Source organism: Dysidea avara, chromosome 8 (genome assembly GCF_963678975.1).
Source record: "Dysidea avara chromosome 8, odDysAvar1.4, whole genome shotgun sequence".
NCBI classification, from domain to species: domain Eukaryota; kingdom Metazoa; phylum Porifera; class Demospongiae; order Dictyoceratida; family Dysideidae; genus Dysidea; species Dysidea avara.
Window position 1 is genome coordinate 18,316,156 of NC_089279.1, and position 21,002 is coordinate 18,337,157.

The 21,002-nt window shown below is 38.2% G+C and overlaps 1 protein-coding gene across 1 annotated transcript; it reads right to left on the bottom strand.

Moving 5' to 3' along the window:
* Positions 1–1,374: 1,374 nt before the first annotated feature.
* On the bottom strand, positions 1,375–13,702 carry LOC136264830 (uncharacterized). The gene is made up of 2 exons (XM_066059595.1): positions 12,031–13,702; positions 1,375–1,822 (listed from the first exon to the last, which is right to left on the bottom strand). Exons 1-2 carry the CDS (start codon positions 13,700–13,702, stop codon positions 1,383–1,385), a joined length of 2,112 nt encoding a protein of 703 aa, XP_065915667.1. The 3' UTR covers positions 1,375–1,382.
* Between the last annotated feature and the right edge of the window lie 7,300 nt (positions 13,703–21,002).

Sequence of the window (21,002 nt, forward strand, 5' to 3'; positions counted from 1 at the left end):
TATCAAAATCGCGATATTTTGTTGATACAATATCATGATAGTATGTCTGTACATTAGTGCCATTGAAAAACATTAACTATGCACAGGTTAGGTCAATAATCCATGTAACAGTCCATGTAACAGCTTAAGCACATGCACCTATATATAATTGGTTGCCATAAATTACCCCTGCAGAGAGGTGTGAACTTCATCAGATACAGTAACCTCAAAGCATGTCTTACAATAACTGTTACTATATAAATAAGGATCAGTTATGTGGCACCTATAAGGCTTCCTGTAGTAATACTGAACAATACAATATAATAATTATGTAATTGAACTATGTATAAATATTGTAAAGTACTATCATGAATAGTTGGTTTAGTATCAATTATGACACCAAAACAGCAATATCGCTCAGCCCTATTAAAAATGATCAAAACAAATACAATTTGCATGAAAACTTTTCGTGCTACAATTTCTGCATTATAATTGTGTGACCTCAACATAAATGCATAAAATTGCTGAATAGCATCAACGCGTGCCCTTTAGATTTAAAACGGGATTTTCAGATTATATATAAACCTTACAATATGTTTCTGTATCAAACTGTGAGGGAATATTCTGTATAGCTTGAAAACTGTTATTTTAATCATAAATACCAAATGAAAATTACTGTAATTTCAAAATTTGTCTTACAAAAATGTAGGCCATAACAAAAGGTATTCTATCAAAGCCAGTAGGTAAAACCAAACTTCATTAAAAATAATTTGCTTCCCACAAATTTAGGGAGTTACATAGAAACTCAGTTGTTGGTCTTCAAATTCAGCACAGTGAAACCTCAGTTATCCGAACCCCTTGGGACCAGGGATGGTCCATAAGTCTGAAAAGTCCATATCTCTAAAACTGTATAAATTAGCATAAAGAACAGTTTAAAAAGAAAAAAATCTGTATTACTCAACTACCCTAATAGAACAGCCACTACTCTAATAGAGCAGTCATTTCCATAGTTCGGTTAACCAAGAATCTGGATAAATGGGGTCCGGATAACTGAGGTTCCACTGTAGATTTACAAATAGTATATTTGGTGGTTTTTCACAGCTGGAGTTATCCTTAATTGTTTATGGGAGCTTGTGTTTTGGTCATTTCTAACATCCTGCACTATAGCGATATATTTCATTACAGATATAGATATACAAATGACTGCATAATAAACCAGACTGCTCTGATGGAGCAGTTCCAGTGGATACGCATTGTGATGCATTGTGATGTGGTTGCACAGTATGATGTGCGCAACTGCGCATATCAGTTAAACAAAAACAATACACAATATTTGCAAGTTCAGCAGCAAGTAGTAGTAGCAGCAGTAGCAGCAGCAGCAGCAGCAGTAGCAATTATAGTACCTATAAACTAACATCACGAGAGCTCATATACAGACTCTGCATTATTCCCTCATCATCAGGTTTAAAGAAAGAGTGACATCTTGGACACTGGGCTTCAAGAAAGTAACCAGTGTATTCTCTTACTTTTGAAGTGGCTTTGCATATCGGACACTTGTAGGGCAATTCATTTATACTATCAAGGGTTGTTGAAATTTTCTTAGCTACATTGACACCTCTTCTTTTAAAATCCATATTTTTTCGTGCAGGTTGTGATGTAAGTCCAGCCTCATCTATTGTCAGGATATCATAGAACTGTATACCAGGAAGGACACTGGCATTTTTCATATGAAAGAATCCTCCATCTCCCCATTTATGTCCCCAGGAGTTCATAAATGTCAAGTGAGTTGGGCTACATCTTATCAAGACCACTGCATGTCCAAATGTCTTGGTGTCGGTATCTTCTACAAGGGAACACAGGGTGGTATATATAGTACTACTTAAGACGTATATAAAGTTTAAACATACATCAATACATATCATAACATATGTAGCCAGCTTGTATTATTTTGCATACAATCATTCAAGTTTTAGAGCTTCTTATTGATGCAGTCCTTATTAAAATATTAGCATCAGGAATATGACCTACTGTATAATCCAGGTTCTGACCCAGATTAAAGTAGAGACATGTGCTAAAGTGTACTATTAACTGGCTTTTGTTAGCTTTGTAAGAGTGAAAAGTAAATGTGTCGATTTGTGTTGTAATGGCCATTTGTCCAGAAGTAGATAGAAACAGAGCTAAACGAAAAAAAAACCCATGAAAGTCTGAAGATTTGAGTGTGAATGCCAGCTACCTACCTACCTCAGTTCCTACCTTATACCATATAAGTGGAAATATTGGTGAGTCAAAAATTAGCATTTTGTGATAATACATTAATAATTTTGTTAGTGTCAATTTAATTTGGTTAATCTTTTTAACGAGCTTGCATTTTTTTTGCCAGGATATGTATTAGAGTGTATGTGATTCCTGTGTTCGAGATTTCCATCATCCATATGTAAATGATAGATATAAACTCCACAAAACTACTTGTATTCAAAACAGAGGGTATGTCTTGAGTGAAAAGGCATGTCAACCACAATGTGCCACTTTGCAAATGCCTACTAAATTTTGACATTCCGTGCTGCAGAGAAATTTAATGCTTAACTGTTCTTATTTCACTGTATGCATAAATAATAAGCAGAAAATAGGTGCAGTGTCTATTATCTATGCTGTGTGTGAATACCGAATGTATTTGGCATCATTTTAATTTGGCATCATTTTAATTTGGCATCATTTTAATTTGGCATCATGATTTAAATATGCCAAATCATTTAATTAGTCACTTCCAAATTTCCATGTGCACGATAAATGTGAACTAAGAAGAAACATCTATAAGAATCACACCCAGGTGAAGACGAAGCCCATTTGAAAGCTGAACTTGACCATAACCCTAATGCTAGATCATTCACAGTCAGTTCTACCTGATGGCAAATCCAGCAAATCACACCCTGTTCTCTCAGAAGTGCCACAAGGCTTAGTAACAAAACCATGCAATTCTCTTTTTGTCTGAATGTGCATCCCAACTATCAATTACTGAATTAGTGAAGTGGCCAATATGCTTCATTTTCAGCTATACAAACAAAGAACACTAGGAAAAAGACCTTACAATCAATCCAGTCATAATGGAAAACTTGGATGATTTCCATCAATCGTAGGGAAGCCATCACATGGCACTACCGTGAATTGACACCTTGTGCTGTCAGCAAAGATAAATGGGACACAAAGGATGACACAAGTAAGTCCAAGAAACATGCATTGTATGTACTGCAGTATGCCAAAAGACACCAGTCAGGCTGAAGCAAAGTTATCAATGAAAAAATCAAGTATGCTAGTGAAAAAATCAAGTATCCTAGTATCCTTAACCATTATCGACCAGAAACGGCCAAACCTCCATGATCCTCTGATATACTACTGTATGATAACTAGCACTGAAGCCAATACCACTTGCCATCAAAATGACCTTCTCACTTTAATAACTATAAATACCTGGCAAATAAAGGTCAATCTCCCTCATCTATCTATAGCAAGAAAACAACCTACATAAAACAATCCATATATGCAGTAGCTAAATACCTGAGAGTTGCAATAGAAAACATTTAAGTTGGAAGGAACATGTTAACATTATCTGCAGCAAAGCCATCAAAGCTAAAGCATTTTTACAGCAAATCTATTCCTGTGTCCAGCATCTGTTGAATCCAACTGTTAAACATCCTTAGTAAGACCAATACTAGAATATGTGACAGTCTCAGCAAACTAGTTTGCACAAGTATACTGTTTTATTAAATGAAATTTAAAAAATAGATGTAATTATGCATACTTCATAGAAAATATGATATAGTTTTAATCAAGGGAAAGTGATTCTCAAATTTATTAAACCTATACAATATCTTATGGCAGGTAACTCCACTGTAAAATCATTCTTTTTGGAGAAAGCCACACTCACATGCACACACACGTGTGTGTTGTGTGTGCGTGTGCATGTTTGCCACTTCACTAATTAAAAGTATTGAATGTTATTAGCCAGCATGATGAAGGTGAATTGGATTTAGTAAGGAAGCGTGAGGTAGACCCTTCTCTTACAAATTTTTCTTGTGAACACGATGTGCAGTTGACATTATCCCAAGTTAAAAGTGGTAAGGCAGCTGGAAAGGCTCAGGAGGTATCCTGCCTGAGATGGTAAAGATTGGTCAAAGAAGTAGTGATTTTGTGCACATGCTCTTGAAGCTTGTACAGGTCACTTGGAAAGAGAAACGTTTATCACAGGATTGGCAGGATGCTATTCTTGTTAAGAAGGGTAACCTTCATTGTTGTGACAACTGGCGAGGGATTGCTTTGCTTGATGTAGTTGGTAAATTAGTTGGTAGGATTGTGCAAAACCATTTACAGAAGCTTGCAGAACAAGTACTACTGGAATCCCAGTGTGGTTTTCGAAGAGGACGAAGCTGTACAGACATGATTTTTATGGTGAGACAGCTGGCTGAGAAGGTGACAGAGCATAATACTAAACAGTACTTTGTGGATTTGCATAAAGCATTATGATTCTGTCCCATGTGCAGCACTGTGGGTGGCACTGGAGAAGTTGGGAGTACCTAAAGAGATGGTTGATCTGGTTAAGTAATGTCATGATGATACGAAGGCCGAGGTAAGGGTTGACAGTGAATTGTTAGAGGAAATTGAAGTCACAAATGCACAATGGCTCCTACTTCGTTTAACATCTATGCTAGTGTTGTTGCTGAACGATAGCTAAGCAGGATAGAATCACTAGATGGTATAGGTACTTTAGTTGTTAATAAGCAGGGTGGTTTACTGTTCTGAAGGTCTACCAGACATTCTAATGAGACTATGTTTTATAAGGGTGAATTTGTTGATGATGTGGTGCTTCTTGCTGGCTCAAGAGAAGCTGCATGTGCTGCTGTAAAGGTATATCTAATCCAAAACAGCCAAGCTGTAAAAAAAGTGTGCGGCCCTCAGAAAGGCTATGGTGAAAAAAGATGTGAAATCCAAGGTGGCGGCCAAGAAATGGCTGTGATGGTAGGTTAGTGGTAAAAATTTTAATAATGACAATTCAGGTGAATTTTTGTGCCGCTTCACAAAAATTCACCTGAATTGTCGTTATTAAAATTTTTACCACTAACCTACCATCACAGCCATTTCTTGGCCGCCACCTTGGATTTCACATCTTTTTTCACCATAGCCTTTCTGAGGGCCGCACACTTTTTTTACAGCTTGGCTGTTTTGGATTAGATTTCATTTCTTTTTGTATTTGTATACCCCAAAGCCGGCCTATGGCCAGCTTTGGGACTTTTTTAACCTATGTTTTTTTCTTTACTACAGGAAGAAGAAAAGATGAAGTAGATGTACTTTAAATATTTTATCAGTAAATGTACAAATTATATATACTGTATAATACATATGTGACCGGATTTGCGAAAAGGGGTCCAATTTGCCAACTTTGACAATTGATAACTTCAGATTGGAAAGAGCTATTGCCTTGATATTTGGGCAGTGGTGAGCACCACTATAGCTGAATACATGGTGAAATGTTCAGGTTAATATGTTACTTGAACACTGAGTTATGGTCTCCAACATTTACGGAATTGGATGTGTGTGGAAGACCCCTTTTCGCAAATCCGGTCACATATATTGATTACAGAAATCTCCATGGTGGTTTCTTTGTAACTGAACACTCTACAAGGTGACTTCTTCTAATTGCTCTCTCTACAGGGTGAATTGTTTGTAGCTGAACGATCTACAAGGTAACTTCTTCTAGCTGATCTCTCTACAGGGTGATGTGTTTGTAGCTGAATTTTGTATAGGTGATTTGTTTGCAGCTGAGCTCTTTACAGAATGGTTTCTTTGTAGCTGAACTCTCTAAAAGGTAACTTCTTCTAACTGATCTTTCTACAGGGCAATTTGTTTCTGGCAGAATTTTCTACAGGGTGATTTCTTTGCAGCTGAACTCTCTACATGGTGGTGTCTTTGTAGCTGAACTCTCTACAAGGTAATTTCTTCTAGCTGATCTCTCTACAGGGAGATTTGTTTGTAGCTGAACTATCTACAAGGTAACTTCTTATAGCTGATCTCTACAGGGTGATTTGTTCGTAGTTGAATTCTGTACAGGTGATTTGTTTGCAGCTGAGCTCTTTACAAAATGGTTTCTTTGTAGCTGAACTCTCTACAGGGTGATTTGTTTGTAGCTGAAATCCCTACAAGGTAACTTCTTCTAGCTGATCTCTCTACAGGGTGATTTGTTTGTAGCTGAACTCTCTACAGGTGATTTGTTTGTAGCTGAACTCTACAAGGCGATACTTCTAGGTGATCTCTCTACAGGATTCCTTGTTTCTAACTGAACTCTCAACAGGGTGATCTGTTCATAGCTGAACTTTCTACTGGGTGATTTGTTTGCAGCTGAACTCTCTAAATGGTGGTTTCTTTGTAGCTGAACTCTCTACAATGTGACTTCTTCTAGCTGAACTCTCTACAAGGTGACTTGTTTCTAGCTGATCTCTCTACAGGGTGACTTGTTTCTAGCTGAACTCTCTACAGGTGATTTGTTTGTAGCTGAACTCTCTACATGGTGGTTTCGTTGTAGCTGAACTCTCTACAAGGTAACTTCTTCTAGCTGATCTTTTTCACTGCATATTTGTTTGTAGCTGAGTTCTCTACAGGGTGATTTGTTTGCAGCTGAACTCTCTACATGGGAGTTTCATTGTAGCTGAACTCTCTACAATGTGACTTCTTCTAGCTGAACTCTCTACAGGGTGACTTGTTTCTAGCTGAACTCTCTACAGGTGATTTGTTTGCAGCTGAACTCTCTACATGGTGGTTTCTTTGTAGCTGAACTCTCTACAAGGTAACTTCTTCTAGCCGATCTTTCTACAAGGTGATTGAGTTTTTTGCAGCTGAACTCTTTACATGGTGGTTGCTTTGTAGCTGAACTCTCTAAAAGGTGACTTCTTCTAGCTGAACTCTCTACAGGATGATTTGTTTGCAGCTGGATTCTCTACGTGGTAGTTTCTTTGTAGCTGAACTCTCTACAATGTGACTTCTTCTAGCTGAACTCTCTACAGGGTGACTTGTTTTTAGCTGATCTCTCTACAGGGTGACTTGTTTCTAGCTGAACTCTCTACAGGTGATTTGTTTGCAGCTGAACTCTCTACATGGTGGTTTCTTTGTAGCTGAACTCTCTACAAGGTAACTTCTTCTAGCTGATCTTTCTACAGGGTGATTTGTTTGTAGCTGAATTCTCTACAGGGTGATTTATTTGCAGCTTAACTCTCTACAAGGTGACTTCTTCTAGCTGAACTCTCTACAGAGTGATTGATTTTTTTTGCAGCTGAACTCTCTACATGGTGGTTTCTTTGTAACTTAACTCTCTACAGGGTGATTTGTTTGTAGCTGAACTCTCTACAGGGTGATCTGTTCATAGCTGAACTCCCTATAAGGTAACTTCTTCTAGCTAATCTTTCTACAGGGCGATTTGTTTGTAGCTGAGTTCTCTACAGGGTGATTTGTTTGCAGCTGAACTCTACATGGTAGCTTCTTTGTAGCTCTACAATGTTACTTCTTCTAGCTGAACTCTCTACAAGGTGACTTGTTTCTAGCTGATCTCTCTACAGGGTGACTTGTTTCTAGCTGAACTCTCTACAGGTGATTTGTTTGCAGCTGAACTCTCTACATGATTGTTTCTTTGTAGCTGAACTCTCTACAAGGTAATTTCTTCTAGCTGATCTCTCTACAGGCCGATTTGTTTGTAGCTGAACTCTCTACATGATGGTTTCTTTGTAGCTGAACTCTCTACAAGGTGATTTCTTCTATAGCTGATCTTTCTACAGGGTGATTTGTTTGTAGTTAAACTCTCTACACGATAGATTCTTTGTAGCTGAACTCTCTACAAGGTGATTTCTTCTATACCTGATCTTTCTACAGGGTGATTTGTTTGTACCTGAACTATCTACATGATGGTTTCTTTGTAGCTGAACTCTCTACAAGGTAACTTCTTCTAGCTGATCTCTCTACAGGACAATTTGTTTATACCTGAACTCTCACATGATTGTTTCTTTGAAGCTGAACTCTCTACGAGGTGATTTCTTCTAGCTGATCTTTCTACAGGGTGATTTGTTTGTAGCAGAACTCTCTACAAGGAAACTTCTTCTAGCTGATCTCTCTACAGGGAGATTTGTTTGTAGCTGAACTCTCTATACATGATTTGTTTGCGGCTGAATTCTCTACATGATGGTTTCTTTGTAGCTGAACTCTCTACAAGGTAACTTCTTCTAGCTGATCTCTTTACAGGGTGAATTGTTTGTAGCAGAACGATCTACAAGGTAACTTCTTCTTACTTATCTCTCTACAGGGTGATTTGTTTGTAGCTGAACTTTCTACAAGGAAACCTCTTTTAACTGAGCTCTGTACAGGGTGAATTGTTTGTAGCTGAACTATCTACAAGGTAACTTCTTCTAGCTGATCTCTCTACAGGATGATTTGTTTGTAGCTGAACTATCTACAAGGTAACTTCTTCTAGCTGATCTCTCTACAGGGTGATTTGTTTGTAGCTGAATTCTGTATAGGTGATTTGTTTGCAGCTGAGCTCTTTACAGAATGGTTTCTTTGTAGCTGAACTCTCTACAAGGTAACTTCTTCTAGCTGATGTATCTACAGGGTCACTAGTTTGTAGCTGAATTCTCTACATGGTGGTTTCTTTGTAACTGAAGTATCTACAAGGTGACATCTTCCAGCTGATCTTTCAACAGGGTGATTTGTTTGTATCTGAACTCTCTACAAGAAATCTTCTTCTAACTGATGTTTTAACAGGGTGAATTGTTTGTAGCTGAACTCTCTACAGGGTGATTTGTTTGTAGCTGATCTCTATACAGGTTACTTATTTCTAACTGATCTCTTGAATTCTGTTCAGGATGACTGCTCTATTAGGATGACTGCTCTATTAGAGTATCTCGATCTCGCACTTGCTACACCAAGTTGGATTTCGTGTTATAACTCCGTGGCTTTAAGTCTGATTCTTCTACACCATTGAAGAGCCTTTCTAAGATGATAACTCCATCTGTACAGCGATTTTGAAAGCATTACCCCGAGCGGTTTACCTGGTAGGCGTGGCAAGCATAATAATAATAATAATAATAAAATAAAAATATTAAAAATTAGCTAATCTCGATTGCGTAATTGTTACACACTGTTGATTTTTTCGCTGTATCTTCCTGGTTTTTAGCTCGATTTCTTTCAAACCACAAAAGGTTTGAGGTTCAATAGTTAACCTATTCACCCACCGATTTTCAGCTTCTTCCCATACGCGGTTTACCCTGTAGGCGTGACAACATATTGGTGTTATTTTTCGTGCATAATCGCTCATAACTCTTTGTCTGTTTATGGTATTCCAGCCAAAGTTGGTACCGAGATGCGCCTTTATACCCCCCTTCTGTGTGCCAAATTTCAAGGCAATCGGATAACGCGTTCGAGTTTTATAGCAGTTTTTGTAAGTGTGCGACAAGAAAAAGAAAAATAAGAAGAAGAAGAAGAAAAAAAAAACGAAGAAACTTAGCCAATTTTTGAAGTCGCATATCTCGGGAACGCGCGAAGCGATTTCGCTCAAATTTGGAATGTAGAGTGCTGCAGTTGGGGGGCATATCCACAGCAAAAATCGTCTTGTTTCATCAAGGAAGCACAGAGCTACGGAGGTGCGAAAATTGCGTTTTCTTTCTTCCTGTCAATATACTCACGGGTGTTACGCGCCGGCTTCTTGGGCCGCACGACACACTACCGTGTGTCTTGATGTAGAAGTAGCAAGTTCCCTTGGTATGACAGTTAGTTTTTCAAAGATTAAGTAAATGGCAGTTGGCTTTTCGATGACTGTGGAGGAGCAGCAGCCCCTTGCTATTGGAGATGAGTTAATTGAGTGGGTTGATCAGTTTCCGTATCTAGGGAAGTATTGACGCAGATGTTGATAAGAGGATAGCCAATGCCTCAAAGGCCTTTGGTGCACTACGTCAAACTGTTTTTACTGACCATTAACTGTCCATCAAAACTAAACGTCATGTGTATCAGGCTTTTGTACTATACACACTTTTGTATGACAGTGAATGTTGGTAGTTTGAAACGATTAGATGGCTTTCACCACAGGTGCATCAAAACGATGTTGGGTAGTACTAACAGACTACAATGGGAGGAGCACATCTCATCAGCCACAATGAGAAGATGTAGAGACTATAGCCACCAAGTTGAGAAGGCATTGATTAGAGTGGCTGGGACATGTGGCGAGAATGGATGATCATTGTTTACCACAAGTTTGTTTATTTGGGTGGCTACCTTAAGTGTGGCCATTTCATGGACCCTAGAGAAGATGGAGAGGTGTTGAAGTCAGATTTGCAATCTCTTGGAATTAATGATGGCTGTTGGTAGGGGTAGGAAGCAGTGGCGACAACTGTATCTTCAATCTGTAGACGACAATGAGCAGAAATACCTATGCACAGCTCAGATGTGGATTGTGCAGTGTGCAATTTGTCAGAGGTATTTGTCGGACTGAGGGTAGTGAGACTTGTCACAAGTGTACTGCAGAATGATAGCTACCTGTAGAGGAACAGTATGGTGCAGTTCAATGTCAGAGATGTGAATGCTGATTCAGGAGTAGAGGAGGATTAGCCGTACATAAATGTGAGACAAGTGAACATTCTACACAAGCCAGTTTCCCCCCTGAACAATCTGTTCTTTGTAATGATTATGGCAGAAGTTTTAGGTGACCTGGAGATATGAAAAGACACAAGTGTTTACAGAACTAGCTAAGTCCATCTTTGAACAGCATGGAACTCATCGACGAATGAAGAGTGCTGGGGGCCTGAAAGTCCACCTAAAGAAGTGTGTTCCACCAGTGTGACAAGTTCTTACTTCCTCCACTGTGGTGGAGGACAACATGACCCAAATGGGCAGTGTCAAGACAAGTGTGTGTGTGAGTGTAGTGTGTGAGGTAGCAGCTAGAGCACAAGCCTGGTAATAGAAAAATTCCAGTTTGATACCCTATTACAGTTGTCATTGCTTTCTTGACTCACATAGCCCCAGTCTACACAGTTGCTTAAATGGGGACCTGGGGAAGCAGCCCACCCAGCTGTAACGTAAATGGATGCATCTGAACAGCACACAGATGTCTCAGTGCTAGTTTATTGGGTAAGTATGACCATACTAGCTAGTATAGTAGCTAAATGCTTTTGCTTTGTGTGTGTGTGTATGTGTGCCACACTACCAACCTCCTCGTGATGGGCCTGCTAACATGCCACTGTCTAATGGTAGCAGCCCTGACCATGTGGTGGAGACCAGGCAGGATCAGGGTGGCCTTGCAAGCCAACAACAGGGTTAACACCATGCACGCAGTTCTAAGAAGAGACTCTGGTCCCTGCTATTGACAGTGGCCCATCCATCCTCCTTAAGAGACCATTCATTCATCTAGCCCACATATTAGGTTACTGAGGATCACTGTGCTAGGTGGGTGGGTGTCTCCCATGGCGGAGTCAAGAATTAAAGAAGTGTGTGTTGTGTGTGTAAATCATTGATATTTGTGAACATCAACATGTATAGTGGTATAAATTGTTAACTATTTATAAGTTATGATTCATTATCTATTTACCAGTACATGCTTAACATCAAGCATGGCTTATAAAACTATGTGCAATAAAAGATATACTTGTTCAACATGTATTAGTTATGCAGCCATACATGTATACACCAACTGTGGATATTATTTTAAAATAAGAATCAGGTTCACTGCATGCAGTTCAAAGGGATGTGGCTATTCTGAGGATTCGAAACCTGATAGTGTACACATCTGTTATATCCTAAATAACCATTAATTAATGGTCTCCTTATAAGTATCTATCACAAACCAAATGCTTGTTTCCAAGAAAATAATACAATTTCCCCTAGTAAATCTTTTTAGCATAGAGTATATACTGGTATTAATATATTCCAGGGATAAGAAAAGCAATTTTTATGATATTCTTTTAAGTAAGCACAGCATTACATTTACTTAAGAGAGCAACTGTAATGACTACATCACTATGAGCAACAAACCTGGAATATCATTTACTTGAAGCATTCTCTTTGGACTTTTCCTAAAAAATGATCTAAACTTTACCCACTGCATTTTGCTCAGCTCAAATTTGGCAACAAGTGGACGTCTTTTATTAAGCACTCGTCTGGCTTCATTTTCAGGATTTTCTTTATCAATTTTAGCAGACTTCAAGTGGTATTTACCAGATGTGTGCTCTAAGACATACTTTATGTTAGGAGGCAGCTTACATAATTCCTGACACATTTCCTTAAAACTTGGAATCGTTAAAATGCCACCAACATTGCGATGCATGGCAAGATGATAAACAGCAGCAATGGCATAAGCATAGCAGGTATTACCTTCCTGTTTATCTGGCTTTACTCCAGCATTAATGTAATTAGCAAGGTCGATAGTTGCAAGAACATTTATAAGTGCATCTACACAGGTGCGATTTTTTACATGGTTGGAAATAATTTCATGAAACTCATCAACCACATCTATACTGTTGGCTTGAAGAAACAATCGACTTTCTCCTGAATTAGGAAGCTCCCAACCAGCATCAATAAAATATGTAACAGGAGGCTCATTGTTAGGAACAGTTGAACTCATTTCAAACAACTGAACAGCACCTATTTCTGCATCGCCCTCTATTTTGTCAATCAGTCGTCTAGGGTTTGCAATTTCCTTTGCAGTAATAAAACATGGAGCTATAGTCACATTTGAATCAAGTAGGTGCTTGCCAATTGGAACTGGGTCACCATCTGTAGAATCTCCATCAGAAAGTATAAATAAAACTTTATTTGGCACATTCCACAGATCAAAAACTTCTGTGGTATATTTTAAGCACTCACACATGGGAGTTCCACCATAAATAAAAGGCTCAATGAGCCCAAACAGGTCTTTTACATTGGCTTCAAATGCCTGTGGTGATGACAACATGTGTGTGTTCTGTAGCAGTTTATCTATTAAAAAAGAAACCTCTTGAACTGGTATTGGTAAGGGCTTTGGGATACTTTTCTGCAGGTATGTAATTACTTCAGTAAAACGGTTAATTGCTTCAACTGCTATTTTGTATGCATTTGAATCTTGAGCAGTATTTTGTAATACATCACCTAGCTGGTTGCTCAACACTGCACTGTTTACACCAAGAAAACCACTTGTGAATCTGCCAGACAGCTCACTGATAAATGACTTCCTCAAATTTTCATCACGAGTTAAAATAGTGTATAGAACTCCAGCTTGTGGCTCTGTGAGGCAATTCTTTATCCATATTTCAGCATGTGGAGCACCATGACGCATAGCCAGTCCTATCAGATTTATGTAACCATTGCTACCTTCTTCTCTGTCTTTTCTCGCTGATTCAAGAATTTCGTCGCTGACCTCTTCAGCTGGACTTAGATTTAAGACATACTTTAATAGAGATATCAAGTCACAGGTGTGCACATCTCTTAAACCAAATGCTCCAACAAACACCTGATCACTTCGCTTGTGAGCTGCAATTTCCTGCTGGACAATCCTGATTAATGCAACAGTGATGGCGTGTGTCCGGTTAAGATTGCCGCAAATAGATCTGTTCAGTGTCAGGGAAAAAGCTTTTTTCATCGAAGGAGATACATCAACCAGTAGTCCAATCAAAAAGTCATTGGTGGTGTCATCAGTTGTACAATCGGGGCTTTCGGAAAAGCCAGCCATCATGATACTACTACTGTATCTAGGAAAATCAAATGCTCTGATAGACGTGGTCTATAGAAATGTTTGCGTAAAGTGACGTGTCCACTTACTTTCTAACCGCAACTTTGATAGGTCACGTTTCTGGTGACTTCCTGTATTGAGATTCTGTAATCCTCTGTGGTACATTCTATTTAATGGAGCAAACCTAAACTACCATCCCCTACATATCACATACAACAGAGGAATGTGTAGTGTATGTGCACAGCTATTTGTTTTTAACCACTATGCTGCGTTAACTCATGATCACCTTATAGAGCCACATATGCCTACTGATATACTGGACAAAATGTAAATGATAGGCACACAAGAGGCTAGGTCTTATGATATTCATATAATGTGTACTTCACTGTCTGTGACTGTACATAAGAGAACACTGTCAGCTTTCCCAATGTAAATACTTCTACTAGCTAAGACAATTAAGATTCTCAACTTGAAATCTGGGCCAGCCAACCCCTTGGTCTATTTCAGGACCAGCTAGTACCTGCAGTATATTGATATGAGCCAAGATATATCAGTTTGACTTATACTGAATGTGCGAATTGGAATAATTAAACTAAAGTTTCCAGGGCCCTTCCTTTCTACATAATTTGGTAGCTATTAGACTAGGCCTTATGACATTGGCATCAAGACATTATTTAAAGTGTAGAAGAATTGGCTCTAATGGCACACCCATCCACCACACTGTAACTCTAAGCTAAGATGTTCTACACCAAATCACTACTGTAAAAAAACAACAACAAAAACAACAACCTACAGAACAAAAAATAAAAGAGAGAAGTGAAAAGGGGGCATAAACAGCTCCAAGACACGTACATCTCTCCATCACAGATACATTGGAAATCAGTCATCTAAATTTCTGAAGCTATATTATACCTATTATGTGTAATTAGGACAACTAGCCTGTCATCCTACTTTGTCATGGAGGCCAGCTAGCTCTGATAACACAGACTCAAATCACTTAATATTGCCCAGCCTCAGGAAAAAAGCAACATTTCCTGCTGACTAAAATAAGCATGGAAATACTCATTAATGCTGGTGTTGATTTTACAATTTGAACTTTTTAATTTGGTCAGCCCATTTCTTAACATACTGAAATTTTCATGGAACTCCTACTTGTCCATGCTTGCTACACAGTATACTCATGTGCACTGCACATTTCCTTTGAATGGCAATTATGGCATAATCTTCATGCATCAATGAGATTTCAGATTTCCTTGGCAAAACATGTTGCTAGTTAGCTATCTGCTTTACTGTCTGGAAGTGTGGCCATCCATGATACCTACATAAGACTATTCTACATCTACTTTACATGACTTGTTGACGCATACATATATATACATACATTAAGAATGTGTACGTACATGTCCTATAGTGGCAGGAAATGTAATAACTTAAACTCACAATGAAAATTAATACCCCCATCAATATAAGTTACTTGCAAACTTTACTATTGGTACATATGTAAGCTACATACAGTATAGCTATACATGGTGCATCTTTAATGGTTTGCCTCCTTGTCATATGCATCTGCTTAATAATACGTATACCATATACCACATGATGAAAATCACTATACCATACGTGTGTGCAGAAAAATACTGCTTTTTTTGCAGGTTTATGCCTTTACTTCTTTGAAATAATCTAACTCCAAAGTCTGTATGCTGTCATGCATGTATAGAAAGATAACAGAGGATTCATGTATGCATATTGAAAAAAAACTGTTGTGAACAACTGAAGTTGCTTTCAATATCGCTGCATGGTTTCTCTTTGTGTATTGTTAATCATAGAGCTTTTACTGTATACACCTTTTGTTTGTTTAGAGTGGCTATTTAAGTGTGTAGAACTTCAGTAGTGAATTCTCATACCCTCTATGCCATGCAGATATATATTGTGGGCACAAAGAACAATGCAGATGTGTGGAAGGCTACCCAAGGTAGAAGGGATCAGCTGAAATATGATGTTTAGTCTAGCTAGATTTAGAAATGTGTACGATGTAAACCTGAGATATTGTGCAATATTACAAACAAGAGTTAATAATGGAGAGGATAGTATCTAACAGTGATACTGTCACAGTGTAACTCTCTCTGAAAAACTCTACTTGATAATTCAATATTGTATAGCTATATACTCTATATATGTGAAGATTGTTTTAATCATTACATTTCCTTGTTCTTCCAGTGTGTATAGACTGATGTTGATATGTCATGGAATTCACACAGAATCATTTGTAGAGGCTCTGCACTGTATTGGATCTCTTCTCCTCTATCATTAACTCTAGCTAGTTGCCATTAAAAATAACACCATGAATATTAATTTTAGTTTTCAATGGTGGGACTCAGGAATTGTGAGAATAATTCCACTAAAATCACAATGTGCTTACAATGAACACTCAATGAAAATGTAATATGTAGCTAAATCAATATTGAGAATCCCTTGAAAAAGAATAATTAATAAGTTCATTGCATGGGGATTATCTGATTACAACAGTCCCTATATAACTTGATTGGACCCTGAGTGCATTCAAATAATTTAAAAGTTTGGATAAATGAAGCCAATTTATTTATACACAGAACCCTCTAATAGAATGTACATCTTAAGCAAAATTACCCTAACAGAATAGTTATTTCTACTGTTTGGATAACAGAATGCTTGGGATATAGTATGTTCACCTTGAGCTGAATCCTGAAAAACAGCTAAAATTTAAAAGTGGATTTTTTCTCAACAAAGCTAACATTTCAGCCAATCAGATGATTATTGGTAACAGCAAAGGTGTCAACAACAGACACGTATGGTTTCGCTCCATTACAAGTTCGGGAAAGGGCTGTAATGGACACTGTGCTTATATGGCTTCCCATAGGAAATGTATTGTGAAAATTTTGATTGGCTGTAAATATTATGTCAAACATTTGAACAAAAAGATTTTGAAATACTTTTAGCGGGCCAAGCAGTATACTACAAATGAGCCAAATTTCAAGATCGTGTGTAATTGCATCCATGAGTTATTAAGTTTTTTTTGAGGATTCAGCTCAACGTGAACATACTATAGTTGATGGCCAAATAATTGAGGAACTATTGTAATGTGAACATGTTATTTCAGCTCATTTTTCAATATATATATATATCCACCCAAACAGTGGCTTTAACAGGTATATATAAATATGTTGGCAAAGACCATTTAGCAGGCCACAGTATTCAATACAACAATGGCTATAAATAATGACAGTCAACTGTCTGTATGTATAATATACAGTACTTTATATTCAGCTACATCTTTTTGTGTAACATGCATATTCTGGTGTAGCTGCTATATAGAACATGTTGTGTAGTTGTTGTACACAATTAAGGCTGTACAAGATGGTCAATTTTCCAGAAGCATTAATGCAGCAAATCACCTTTGAGATAAATATTTCTGATACTATTGAACAGGTGCACATTATTGGCCTGTATAGGATATGCATATATACTACGTATATGAAAGACCTCAGGCCTAATGTGTATACACTGTTTTATCCATTAATGTATACTAAAATAAAATGCATGACTGCATAAGGTGTCTGCATGACACACAATAGACAGGTGACTTTAAAATGAATCAAAGCAATTATATTATACAGTAGTATGAGTTGAAATGATGAAAGTTGTCATGACCATGCAGCATCAGCTGCAGGCCATTATGAGCATGCATATGAGCTTAGGTTATCAATTTAAACATTAAAGCTCTACTAATATACTACAATTTCAATTGCAAGAAAATAAACCCATAGTGGGGTCATCTTATATACACTCATTAACTCTACTGTCAGTGGTGGACAGCCCCCAACTAAAGTTTACTGAATCCATTAGCTACTGTATTAATAAGTTTAACACCATGCACATGCACAGTTGCTGCTTTTTACATGCTGATTTGCGTAAGTTTACTCGTAGCTTTGACATGCATAGCTCTATATAATTATCATAATATATAAATTATTGCATTCTCACTAGTGTATAGTTCTGACATGCAAGTATAAGGAAGAATGAAGAATTTTAAATTCGATTATGGATCGTAGAAATAAAAAGTAGTGATACCAACGTTGAAACCGGGTCACTACTGCTGACCCGGATGACCCACTGACCCGGATTTGACCCGGATGTGACCCGGATTAATTAAAGCCGAGACGTGTTTCGGCTAGTCTCGAGCGAGCGAACGAGTCTACATTTTGGGCGTTCGATTTGTGTTGAGTAAATATATTGCAACTTAAGCCTAGCTGTAGGTTGAAGACCAAAAAAAAAAAAAAAAAAAAAGGTCTTCACCTACTGACAATAGCTACCCCTCACCATAGATACCCTCAATTTCGTGCTACATACTACACTTACTAACAAATGAGCGTGGCTGAGCGCATGTTGGTATTGCGATAAGTGGGCGTGGCTCACGAAAGAGCTACGCGATAGCGTTTATAAGTTTCCACGTCGTCAAACGAGCAATTTCGTTTCTCACGTGATCCAATCCGGGTCAGACCCGGATAAATTGTAAACCGGGTCAGACCCGGATGACCCGGAGAAAATGTGACCCGGATGACCCGACCCGGTTTCAACGCTGAGTGATACAAGGGAGTTTGCCTGCACCTGAAGATATAGTAGTGGACATTAAACCTCTACTTCAGTCTATACCCATGACTGAATTATGGACTAAATCACACTAGTACATCTTCAGGTGTATAGGTGGCCTCCTTGTTTCACTGCTTTTTGTTTCTATGATCCTAAACAAGCTTAAAATTCTTATAATATATACTTTTTGTTTATTATTTTTGTAAATTATTATGACTGGTGAACACATGCATACACATTAGAACAGAAAGAATGGTACCAGTTGCAGGCTTATTGTCTTCGCCTAAACATGTGCTCCAAATATCAAATACTGAAATAGCAAAGTGACCAATATACTTCGTTTTCAGCTATGTTCAGCCTGTTACACAGCATCTGCAGTCAGTCAGCTACAATTAAAAATCCAAGCAATTCCCATCAAAATGTAGGGAAGCCATCATGTGGTGCTACTGCGAATCGATACCTTGTGTTGTTAGCAAAGATAAATGGGACACAAAGCAGGACACATGCAGGTAAGTCCATGAAGCCACTGTATGTACTGCGGTATGCCAAAGGGCACCAGTCGGGCTGAAGTGATATTGAACGGTGAAAAAAATCAAGCCTATACACTGGCATAGCTAATGCTAAGCATATCATACATTATCTTAGGCATAATAGGCATTATTTTGGAGAACCTCCTATATATAGAGAGAGAAAGACACTACAGTAAAATATAGACAAGGCATATGTGAAGCCATTCTATGGATCACACAATCATGTCAAGCAATTTTATTACCCTATAAGCACTACACTGTTGTGGTGCTCACCCTTCAAAATATTATTAAGTAATTAGATTAAGGTAAGCAGTGGTAGTTATAAGTACCAATTCTGTGATGTCATGTCTGATAACAGTTAAATCAGAAATAGTGTATAATATGTCATGCACAAAAAAAACATGTAACTATACCTATACGTATAATGCAGTCCCAGAGCATCTAGAATTCATTATTATTCCTAGGGAGCATGCCCCCAGACACTCCTAGCAAATGCATGCCACATAAGCTTGAAGTACCAAAATTTTAAATCTGCCACTGATGCCTTGTCATTAAGTATATCTGGATTATCGATTAAGTCAACATTTATAAATTCTTGATTATATTATGGGCATGAATTAAAAACATACACTGCCTGGCAGTATGCTAGAAACTAGCTATTTACTTCTGTATACAGCACATGATAAATGCAGAATATTAATCACAGGATTAAGGCAATATCAACTAGTCTGAAGAGTTAGTTTACGTATGATCACACTTTACTTTCCTTTAGGTTTCCTAGCACCCCTTTTAGCATTATAACTTGTCTGCATACTGACTTTCACTTGGGCCGATGAGGTATGATGGGTAACACCTGAACTAGGTCTGGCATTTGATGGTTGACCTTTGTGATGATAATGGTGGTGGTGGTGATGATGCTGTTGACCACTGCTATCCAATTTACGACCTTGATCATGATGATGATGGTGGTGATGATGCTCAATACCTTGACCACTACTTTTCTGTTGAAGACTACCGCCATGGTGGTGATGTTGAGTCTGTTGATGACTATCACCATGATGATGGTGGTAATGATGATGTTGATCACCAGTTTTGCGTTGATGATGATGATGGTGGTGATGATGCACTACAGTAGAATCAGGCTTGCTATGTTTGTCTTTAATGTCACCTGCCCTATGGCCACTTCCTCCTCTGCCTCTCCCAGAGCACCCACCGTCACCTCCATTGGTCTGCACTATGATTTTGACTTGAGACGAAACTCTTTGCCCACTGGATGCCATGTCAATCCGGATTGGGGGTTATGAGAGTAATGACATGCAATAAAAAAATTCCGGGAAATTTCACTGTGCTATCACAACTATCTCTTGTCAGAGTTATCTCCACGTAGATGGAATCAAATCAGACGCTGAGTCTGGCCAGTACGAGGTCGAGTTCCTTGGTAAAGTCGAGCCCTAGTCAACTGAATCTGAATCGCGAATGATAACAAGTCATAACCGGAACTGAAATCCGGAATGGAACGAAACGGAATGACAAAACTTTTGTACTCGTTGTCTAGTTACTCAGTACTGCGAATGCTGAAACATTTTACTAGCATTGTGTATATCAGGACTGACTGTGCATGAGGCCTATAATGCTATACACAAAAGGAATCGATTCAGTAACCACTTCCTTACCTCAAGATCTCAGTAATTACTTTAATAGAACAACCGGCCCTAACTCTGCATTCTCCTACCTAGTTATACAGGGCCGCCCAGAGAAATTAAGGGGCCCAGGGCAAAGAGTTAAAGTGGGATCCCAGGGGCAAGGAGGTTTCCATTCTGAATCACAACTTCACCCAAGCTGTAGGTTATTATTATTACTATTGTTTACTGAGCAGTCAGCCCTGCTGGTGTGCTCAGGAATCACATAAACAAATACATTAGGTACAATAATATGATTGGAGTCTAGCTGTAAATAAATCAGTATCTGCAATTTCATTTGTATCAGTTGGTAGTATGTTCCACTCGTTTATTGTTCTTGAGAAATAGCTGTTTTGGTATGCCGTGGTGGATGAGGTAGGTAAAATATATATAGTGAAGATGGTGGTATTGTCTTGTTGGTCGTGTTTTTGGTAAGTAATAATGAGGAATTTGGAGTGATAACTG